This window comes from Hydra vulgaris, chromosome 11, assembly GCF_038396675.1.
Source record: "Hydra vulgaris chromosome 11, alternate assembly HydraT2T_AEP".
NCBI lineage: Eukaryota > Metazoa > Cnidaria > Hydrozoa > Anthoathecata > Hydridae > Hydra > Hydra vulgaris.
This window is the reverse complement of record NC_088930.1, coordinates 56,078,473-56,090,000: the sequence shown is the minus strand read 5'-3', so window position 1 is coordinate 56,090,000 and position 11,528 is coordinate 56,078,473. Positions and strand designations below refer to the sequence as shown.

The following is an 11,528-nucleotide window of genomic DNA, read 5'->3' as shown; positions in this document are numbered from 1 at the left end:
TTTTTTAATTTTTTTTTTCTTTTTTTTAGTTTACAATTATTAATCGTAATATAACAACATAACAATATATAAACTTGGTATCTGAAAGAAGATTCGAAAGATCTTGTCGCCAGAACAATATAAAATATATCAAACGTTTTATATAATAAAACAAAAATACTATTGATTTAATAAATATTAAAAATGCAGAATAAGCAAAGACAGAAAATAACTTTACAAATTATCCAGAGTGAAAAAGATTTTATATTTCAAAAATATTTATATATATATATATATATTGCTAGTAGAATGAATAAAGTTTTTTAATTTAGTTTTAAAAACGGAAAACAAAATTGACAAATCAAAATAAGGAAAAACAATTTTGTTCCATAAATACGTTACTTGATAAATAAATTTTGTTCCATAAATACGTTACTTTGACTTGCATATAAAAGCTGATGATTACTAGATGTTTTTAAAACAATAAAGTTTAAACTAAGTTTTTTAAACAAAAAAATACAAATTGTATTTGATCAACTTGAACTTAAGAACTGGATCACTTATTTTTATGAATGTTGAGAATAACATAAAAATTGATTACGGTGAGATTGTCCACAGTATGGCATAATCATCAAAACTTCATAGAGATTACTTGCTAAATTAATTAGTAAGAATTACTGCAAATACCTTTTTCTTGTATTTCGATTTTTAATTTCTATCTAATTAATAATACAAAATAATACAAAAACTAATACAAAAACTTGACAAACACACTCTTATTTTTGCCAACGTTAAAAAATTTATAAGTGAAAAACCATTTAAGCATGGCAATAACGTGCGGAAAATAAGGTGTGAAGTAAAAAAGTTTTAAAATTACAGGTACTTAGCAATTTAGAATTACAATATTTTTAAAACCTTTTATATGGATTTACTTTTTAAAACGTGCTGAATTTATTAATGGGCGGAGTGCATGGTCATTGAAATATATTGCTGGACGGAGTGCATGGTTATTGAAATATATTAATGGATGTAGTGCATGCTTATTGAAATATATTAATGGACAGAGTGCATGATCATTGAAATATATGAATGGATGGAGTGCATGGTCATGTGATTAAGGGTTTAATTTATTTATGCTCAATTTTTTGCTACCAAAAAGACCCCATTTATGTCTGCTACGGACCCCTCAGTGCCAATCTGACCCAGAATGGGGCTTCATCACAGAAATAAAAAACAAATAATGTTGAAATCAAATTAGATGTCGATTGAGGGCAAGGATTCCATGACGTTGCTCTATCAATTTAAAACGAAATAGAAAAAAAAAAAAACTCAAAATAAAATGAGCAATGTGACGGATATACGTTTAAAGATTTCAAAGACTAAAATTGAACATTTTTTTCTTAGATTCAAATGGTTCAAAAACAAGCTGCATCATCAAAGCACCCTTGTTTGTTTTGCATGATCTCATCTTGTAGCTTACAGAAAGCTAATCATTAGTTTTAATAACTCTTCCTCTTAAATTTTTTTTTTTTTTGCAGGAAACTTCTAAACTCCCAGGATAAAAAGTTCTTTAGAATTTCTATAAAATTTTGAAACATATGGTCTATAAAAAAAAGTTCTATTGGAATTTCTATAGAAATTAACAGAGATTCTAGAGAAATTTTATAGAATTCAATAGTATTTCTATAGACCATATGTTCCAAAAGTTTATAGAAATTCTATAGAACTTTTAGTTCTGGGTAAAAAACAAATATCTGTTCAAATTTAGTTTTGAAGAAAGCTTTTTTTGATTATAAAGATGCATTTGTTTATGGGTTTTACATTATTAAGGTTTACAAATACATAAGGGGATAAATGATTTTTTCATTTAAACACAAAATATTATAAACATTTAGTTCGTATACATTTAAGCTTTTTATTTTTTCTTTCTTAAGAAGTGATTTTAATTTAAGCGAGTTGCATGTTTCTGAGGCTGATAAAGAGATTTTACTAATTGTATAAACATTGTTTTTGGAAGTACTAATAAAACTAAACTTAAACTTCACTAGTGGCAACAAAAGTATGAAGCACGCCTTATAAGGTTTAAGGGCTGTTTTGCTTACGCCAATCCTCTATTACATAAAATGAAATCTCTCTGCATATGAGCTAAACGTTTTTAATCAATCATAAAGTTTTAAACATTAAAAAAAGAAAAGACATTTTCAAAGACAGAAATATATGTAGCTTCGGTTATGCAAAAAAGTCGAAGAGATAATATAAATGAAAGATTTTAATGTCGATGTTCTTCAAGCTTTCATTTCAAGCTATTTTTGACACATTTATCATCTTTTTGAAAAAAACTTTTATTTAAATAAGGAACAGTTGTCTTTTGTTTAACTGATAACAACCTTGACACTAAAGCTAAAGAAAAAATTGTTCAGCAGTTGTTATAAACAAGTTGACTTGAAATTATAAAAATTTAGAAAGTTTAAGACAGTAAAAATTATTAAAAATTCAGTACCTAATGAGTACGTTGGTCAGAACTCTAGGCTAATATTAAAAATAATTCCTTACTAATCAAAATAGTTCGAAAGTCAACCTGATTTGTGGGCTCAGGATTCTGATTATAGAAATATGTAAAGCTTTATAAAAAGATAAGTCTGTGTCAATAAATGTTTTGAAAATGCTATTAAATTGAAAATGACTTTAATGTTTCAACAAAAAGGGAGGACAAATTGCAAGAAATTTTAGTTTTGAAGGATTACTAAATTAATTTTCTTTTTATTTTAGTAACTGGTCCAAAGAACTAATTAATAAAATTTGTTTTTCAGATTTATAAAGTATATTTTTTGGATTTTTCGTCTAAAAAACTTGCTTAACCCAAATTTTATTGATATTTTTAATGACTAATTAAGAGTATTAGATAAATATACAAATAAAAGCATTGTAGAAACCGGGTCTTTAAAAGAAACTAGGTCATATTTCAAAATGTGCTATCTCTAGAAATTTTCAATACTTTGAGCTGAAACTTTGTATTGACATTCCTGGAAGTATAGCCGGTTCACAAAAAAATAAAAATAAAAATGGTTAATTTTTTGCGATTCTTGCTCTAATAAAGACAACAATTTAAAAAAAATTGGTCAAAAATACCTTTTTTAAAAATATTCAAACCCCCAGGAAATATGAAAATTTTTCAAACTTTTTTTAAAGTATCTTGTATAACAACATAGAACAAGAAAATAAAGCGATAGAGTTGTTATTTTTTTGACCATTAAAACAAGTTTTTTTTAATTAAATTTTCTTATTGTTGAAATTTGAGTCTCTTCTTAAAAAAAAAGTTGGTTTTCCTATATAATACATTCGTTTTTATTGAAAACAGTTAAATTTTGAATAAATTAAATTTTATAAGCAGATATATGTACAAGGTAGATATTTTAATAAGTCATCTATATAATTGATAAACCGTCAATTTCATTTAACTCACAAATCACATATTTAAACCTTCTACATTTTGGCATCCTATGATTGGATCATCCCTATTGAAAGTTGTTGAAAGTATTTCTTCATTTAAACATTACTAGATGTAAAAAAAAAAACAACTAGTAACATCAATATTATTAATACAAATCTATATTGTTAATAACATATATTACAAATCTATATTGTTACTTACTGAACAGAAATAAAAATTAATATCAAGACCAAAATATACATTTGCCTAAGTAACATATAAAGCTACTAGTAGAAAGATTGTCATGAAAATTGCTAATCTAGATAAAAATATTTTCATTTTTTGATAAAAAAAAACATTGTTTTTTTCACACAAACGGCCGAAAAAGAGTAAAAAAATTTATTTAAACTATTCTATTATAACAGTTTACATTTTGTTTTAACACCTTGCAGTTCGGTCATATATTTAGTATTTAGTTTAATATGTGACTTATTACATTATATTCAAGTTTTTTTTATTTCACTTTACATTTATTAATTAAATATTGAATTTATTAATAATTTTTCCATTTCTTACACTTAAAAAGATGTCAAAACAATCTAAAGTTTGGAAATATTAAAGAAAAAATGAAATTCAGTTCAAATATTGCTTTCTGCTAACAAAGCAGTAAGCAACTAAGATATCTGCAACAAATCATCTGCAACACCACTTCTTAATTATTTTAAAAATCATAAGATATAGCTTACATAGATATAGCCTATTATATGTACATAAAATCATCAGTTATTACTAAAAATTCATTTTTTGTAATATTAAAGTTGTGAACAAAACAAACCATCGACTTTAAAAAAGTTTGACAGTACTTATGCTGAGAAAAGTATAAAAAAATTTATTAAATTAACTATTTATTAAGTCAGATATAATATCATTAACATATGTAAATATAGTTGGACCAGCTCTTGTAAACATAGTTGGACCTGCTATTGCAGTCAACCTACAACCATTAACGCATCGTCGTAATGTTGCTTCTCTTTCTCTTTTCTACAACTACAATAATGGGCATTGCTGTATAGAGCTAGCAACTCTTGTGTCATCTACTAAAGTTTCTTATCGTGTTACTCATCATTCAATTAAGTCTCATCCTTTTTCTGTAGCTGCTTCTAATTGCTTCAAAAACTCTTATTTGTCAAGTTTTTTTCCTCGAACATCAGTTCTTTGGAATTCGCTTCCTTCTTCTTGCTTTCCTGATTCATATAATTTGCAATATTTTTAGTCATCTTTTAATAGTTCTATTGCACTATAAACTTTATCTTTTCTCTTCCAGTAAGATCCAACTCTAATAATGGTTGCTTGCAGCCTTGTTGGAAACGAAGATGTTAACAAAAAAAAAACAAAAAAAAACAACAACAACAAATGACTGGGCCACAATCATGGTCAAGTATTGAAGGTAATTGGGCATCATATCTCAACTTTGTTATAACCACAGTGTGCATTTAGCAATAATCGATGTACTGTGTAAAAAACAACAATTAAAATTTTGTAAATTCGTTTTGTGCACCAGATGTCAGATGTCAAAACTCTGTGGAATCCATTGATAACCATGTTCAAATGATTCTTTTAAACCAGGGTTGTCCAACGCGTGGCCCGCGGGCCAGAAGGTGGCCCTCGTCAGCCTATGGCATGGCCCGCATATCACGGTCCATTAATTTTGAATTTTTATTTTAATAAAAATTTCAATTAACAATAATAAAATAAGTTCTACAGCAACAGCATATTATTTATATATTTATAATTCGAATTATACATTCGATTTCGATTATACTTTCACTATATAAATCCGCATTTGAAATAATAAAACGCGCGCTAAAGAAAAAACATTATTTTTATATATTTAATAAAGATGGCTTAATCTAAAAGACGTAGATGTGATACTGAAAGCGGTCATGGGGGTCGTGTATTTAATCCTTCTTGGACAACTGACTATTTTGTACATGAACAAAGTAATTCTATTATATGTCTAATTTGTTTGGAGAAAATTGCTGTGTGTAAAAGTTATAATGTGAACAGGCACTACACTACAAAACATGCTGTAAGTTATGACAAATTTAAAGGCCAATTTCGAATTGATAAGATTGAACTATTGAAGAAAACTTTTCTTGCACAACAATCAGTGATGAAAACTAAAGTGATTAGCTCTTACAGTGCTACCAAAATAAGTTTTTTAATGGCAGAAGCTATTGCAAAAAGTGGTAAACCTTTTTGTACTGGAGATTTATTAAAAAACTGTTTAAAAATATTTTGTAAAGAGATATGTCCTGAAAAAACACCTACTGTTGAAGATCTTAGCCTCTCACACCAGACTATTGCTGGAAGAGTTGAAGATCTATCAAAAAATATTGAATTATCATTAAAAGAAAAATTAAATAAATGTGAAGCCTATAGTCTGGCACTGGATGAATCAACAGACAGAGGTGATACTGCTCAGCTAGCCATTTTTATTAGAGGTATAACTAGTAACTTTGAAGTAATTGAAGAACTATTAGATATTAATCAAATGAAGGACACAACAAGAGGAGAAGATATTCTCTCTGAAGTGAAAAAAACATTGGTGAAATTTGAATTACCAGAAAAGAAACTCTGTGGTGTCACTACAGATGGAGCAAGTGCACTAACAGGAAAAAATATTGGATTTATTGCATTACTTAAGAAATCCATTAATCATGAAATTATTTCATATCACTGCATTATACACCAAGAGCAGTTATGTGCAAAAGTATTGGAGATGAAGAATGTTATGGAACTTGTTATTCATACTGTTAACTTTATAAGAAGTCGTGGCCTTAATCACAGACAGTTCAAACAATTACTTGAAGGTTGTGGTAGTGAGGCTGAAGATGTAATTTATTTCAGCCAGGTTAGATGGCTTAGTCGAGCTGCTACTCTGAAAAGATTTTGGATACTATTACCTGAAATAGTGCTGTTTCTAAAAATTAAAGGGAAAGACACAAGCTTGCTTGAATATATTGACTGTCTGAATGATTTGACATTTTTGATTGACATGACTCAGATGTTAATAAAATTAAATCTTAAGTTGCAGGGTAAAGATCAACTTATTAGTAAATTGTTTAAAACTTCTAAAACAACAATTAAGTTCTAAAGTACTTATCCATTTCAAGGCATTATCAGAAAGAAATATTAATACAATTGACTCTGAAAGATATTGTACTCTTATTTTAAAATTGATTGATGAATTTGACACAAGATTCTGTGATTTTAAAAAGGAAAAAAATGAGTTAGACTTATTTGCGCATCCATTTTCCATCAAAGCTGAGACAGTTAGAAATGAATTTCAAATGGAATTAATAGAATTGCAAAACAATAAAGATCTTAAATAAGCCTACAAAGAAGTAGAATTGTTAGAATTTTATAAAAAATACATGAGCATTGAAGTTTTTCCTCATTTGTGCAGACATGCTATTAAATATTTTTCACTTTTTGGAAGCACATACAACTGCGAACAGTTATTCTCAAAAATGAAGCATGAAAAAACAGAACAGAGAAATAGATTGACAGATGAACATATTACTAATACCCTTCGAATTGCATCATCAAATATAAAAGCAGACATAGATCATTTATGCAAAAAAAAAACAGTGTCAAGTTTCACATTGATTGAACTTTTGTATAACTTCACTTTGAACCTTAACTATGAGTGTAACTGTTTATTTAAATTTAAATAAAAACTTCAAATTTAATAATTTTTATTTTGGGTATTTTATGTTTGTGGCCCTCAAGTTGATTTTGAAACGAATTAATGGCCCTTACTGTAAAAAGGTTGGACATCCCTGTTTTAAACAATGAATCCTATTAAAATAGTTTTAAATGAATTAGGACACTATAAAATTTCATAGAGATTATACCAACTTTAAAAGAACTATTTGTCTAACTACATGTCTTAAAACTGCAAGAAACTACAACTATTACATGTCTTTTTACTGTTAGAAACTACAATAAAGGAGTTAGGTAAAGATTATGCAACGTTTTTGAACCACTTTAGGTGTGAATAATTTAATACTCAAAGGCTTAGATCAGTTACAAACGAATTTAAGAGAAAATTTAAAAGTTTTTAATGTGTATAACTAAAATACTTAAATTAAACTTTTTGCATTGAATGAATATTAATCATCCGGGTATTTATTAATGTAAGATAATTGAAAACCCTAACCATATGAGCTTGCATGCATTCAAGTAAGTAGACACAGAAATTTAAAAAGTAGGTTCTTTCAGAGGTCCTGTAGTTTTCAATATAAAGAAAGTGAGAAAAACGATACTGCATCTAACAACCAAAAAACTTGTTTGATTAAAACCCTTGCTCACAAATCCTTGAACTAGGAAAATGCTAAAAAATTTATTGCAAAAAAGGCTTATAATAAAAATCATTATTAGAAAAAATGACAAGAATAATTGTTTCCAATTTTTTTGTTAAGAACTAACTTCTGAACTTTTTATTTTATCACATAAATATTTAAAAAAATAATAATGTTTAATCTGATACTTTATACCTATCTTTTTAAATATTAAATTCAAGTCAATCATTCAGCAGGAAAAACAAATGACATTTTTAAAACAATATAAAAGTCTTGTACCAGTAGATTTTCAACAAATCCGAAGATTTTACCGAAACAAAAGGTTGTTATTTTTGCCGTTTGCTAAAACAATCACATACAAAAAAATAAGTAAAAACAGATTTTAAACCTTATTTTATTTTAAACTTTAAATCTTTATTTTAAGAAGAAAAATCAATTGATTTCCAATAATTAAATTAATGATAACACTTGTTGTTTATTTAAACTAAAATATTATATGCTGACTTTTTTGTTGCTTGTCATTTCAGTATTTTCAGAATCTAATAAGAAACAAATGTTTAATTTATTATAACCATGATTTATTTTTAACAACACAGCAAATATACAACAGTGACTTTTGCAATCATAATTTATACAAAAGGCAGCAACCTTATTATTTAGTTAATACTGTTTGTTTGTTTCTTTGTTTCTACAAGCAGTATTTAAAAAAATAAAAAACTTACGTTTTGATAAAGTCATTTTGAGGTACAGTTTGCTTTAAAAAAATTCAAATAAAACTTTTCTTATGAGATTAATTTTTCAAAAAAACCTTTAAACAAGCATTATATTGCCCTCGCCCTGAATGGACATCTAATTTGATATCAACATTATTTGTTTCTTGATTTCTGTGATGAAGCCCAATTCTGGGTCGGATTGGCACTATGGGGTCCGGGAAAAAATGGATGGGGCCCTTATGGTAGCAAAAAATTGAGTTAGTATATTAGTATAACTAACTCTAACCATTGTTTAGAATTAGTTTATACTAAAAACAAAATATTTTTTTATTGTTGTGCTTTTTGAACGACTAATGATAAATTTCTAAATTAGAATTTAATTAATCAATGTCTAGATAAGAATTGGTAGTACTTTTTCCGGATTTACAAAAAGAAACTTTATATCTCTATTTTGTCCCGGTTTTAAGCTCTGTGTCCCTGTGTCCCTGTCAAAGAACTAGTTTTCTCAGTCAATATAAAACTATTAGGTATTTTTGAAAAATCTCAAACAATTCATTAAATTCATAAAATATTGACATGCGCTATACAAAATTCTATAGCATATTTGAAAAGTCTCCAACAGTTCATAAAATTCATAGAAATTTATGGCTTGTTGGAGCACCACCTTATACAATAAGAAGTATACTTTGTTACGTAAGTGCTTACTTGATAAAATTTTTCTAGAGAAAAAGAATTTTTTTCGCAATGCAAAACAATATTCTGAAATTCTAATATACTGGTAACACAAAATTGTCCAGAAGATATTTTAATACGTGCTGCGAAATTAACAACTGTAGATAAAACTATTTAACACCATCAGATATTTAATTCATTAGACTGCACAACTAAAATCAATTCCAAGCAATCTAATGCAAGAACAAAAACAACTGCACTAAATAAAAGTCTATTAGCACTTCATTCTGTAGAGATAATTTAAAAGAAATTACAAAAGGTTCCTTTTTATGGAATTACTACAGATTCAAGTAATTATAAATACATGAAGATGTTTTCAATACTCAAATATTATTTCATGGAATTTGATTGCCTAAAAGTTAAACTCCTTGCGTTACACCGTGCCTAATGAAACCGCCAATATAATAACAGCGTTTTGTAGAGAAAGATTAAACAAATATAATATTCCATCAAAAGGCCTGGTGGCATTTGGAGCTGATAATACTAATACTAAGTTTGGATAGAGAAAAAGACACGGAATGAATAACGTGTTTTATAAATTAAAAAAAACATTGTCTGCAAATATAGAATGAGTCGGTTATCCTGCACACATTGATAATATAGTTTCTACTGCCGCCCATGTCTTGTTGATTGATATAGAATCCGTTGTCTTAAAATTTTTAAAATTTTTTTTCAATATACACAGTAAGGAATAAAAAACTGTTTCTGCGAGTTCGCTGAGTTAACATATTGAGAATATTCCAAAGAGATTAGTGAGAAATATTTAAAAAAAAATGATGCAATTACAAATGTACATAATATGAATGAAGCAGTAGCACCACAAGGGTTTCAATTTAAACGATTTGAAAAATTTGTGTTGTATTTTATAATATAGTATTTAATGAAAAGATATACTTTCCAAATATATTAATTCAATAACGGTTGATGTAGATCTAAATGTACGTTTGCAATACAAAGGAACTTCACTTCCATTACCAAGTTTGTTTGTTAAATGACTTAATGCAAAACTTAATAAAATAAGTATTTAAAGAAATTTTTTTCTTCTCATATGAGAAACCACACATAAGAATATCTTGACACTATTTTAGATGAAATTAAAGATAAAGAGCTTTATCAGCCACAAGGTAGGCCACCATACTCAGCAGAGACGATTCAATATGCATTACTTTTACAATATACATCTTTACAGGCATACAAACTACTACTTAAAAAGTTCCCTTTATCATCGATATTTTTATTAAATAAAGTTCAACAAGGTGGTATCAATTCTATAAAGGCTTTAAAACTTCAACATGGAAAAGGAAAAATTCTCCTTGATTGTATTTGATGATAGATAATATGTTTTCACAAAATGCAGCACAATATCAAGGAGGAGAGTATGTTCGTGCTGCAAAAAAGGTAATTTGTAAAAAGGAATTGACGCATTCATGATTATAAGACTGAAGAAATCTATTTCTTTTATTGTTTAAGCAATTCCAGAAGTCACATTTTCTAGAAATTGGCAAAAAATAGCTAACAACCTTAAAAATCTAATAGGTGCTGGGTTCACTCTGCATGGTACAGTTACAGACAGTTATTCCACTAACGTTAATGCATTCTCATCATTAGTTACAATGTTCAAGTCTGAATCAAAATATTTTATTATTCACCCTTAGAATCATGGAAAAAAGAGATTTGTTTTATGATAGTCTGCATTTAGTCGAAAACCTTAGAAATAATTTATTAAATGGTGAAAAACTTGTTTTTCCAGACTCAAAATATTAAAAAGCATATATCAATACTGATCGTCCATCAGGATATAATAGGTGGGATGGTTTATTTAAGATTTACCATAATGATATTGATCTGAAAGATAAACTTAGAAAAGCTACAAAGCTTATATATGAGGGATTACATCCAAGAAATAATAAACAAAGTGTGCCAATTACATTAGCAATTATACATTAAACTACAATTGCAGCTTCGAAAAGATATTATCCAAATTGAAAAGATGTTTCAAATTTTTAACTAATTTTAACAATTGTTGGACAATTGCTAATTCTAAACAAAGGTTTTTAACAAATATTATTGGCAATGCTATTGTATTAGGCGACAATTAAATGATATACAACCAAGCTCTGGCTGATCGGATCAAGCACTGCTTGTTGAGGCCCTTCTGAATGATGGATATTGTTACGTGATGACAGCTCGTTTACAAAGTGATCCAATTGAGAGACGTTTGTTAAAATACAGGCAAATGTGTCTGAGAAGATTTCTTGTAAATTTAAAAGAAGTTTTAAATTCAGAAAGAGTTTTGTCATGTTGTTC

General features: G+C 27.5%; 1 protein-coding gene across 1 annotated transcript in view; it reads left to right on the top strand.

The window, feature by feature from the left end:
* Positions 1-6,804, top strand: part of LOC136087152 (general transcription factor II-I repeat domain-containing protein 2A-like) — a 7,863-nt gene extending 1,059 nt beyond the window's left edge. Inside the window, exons 2-4 of the mRNA XM_065809658.1 lie at positions 4,323-4,669; positions 5,327-6,478; positions 6,561-6,804. Of these exons, the coding sequence (XP_065665730.1) occupies positions 4,323-4,669; positions 5,327-6,478; positions 6,561-6,804 (1,743 nt within the window). The remainder of the gene's footprint in view (positions 1-4,322; positions 4,670-5,326; positions 6,479-6,560) is intronic.
* The last annotated feature ends 4,724 nt before the right edge of the window (positions 6,805-11,528 follow it).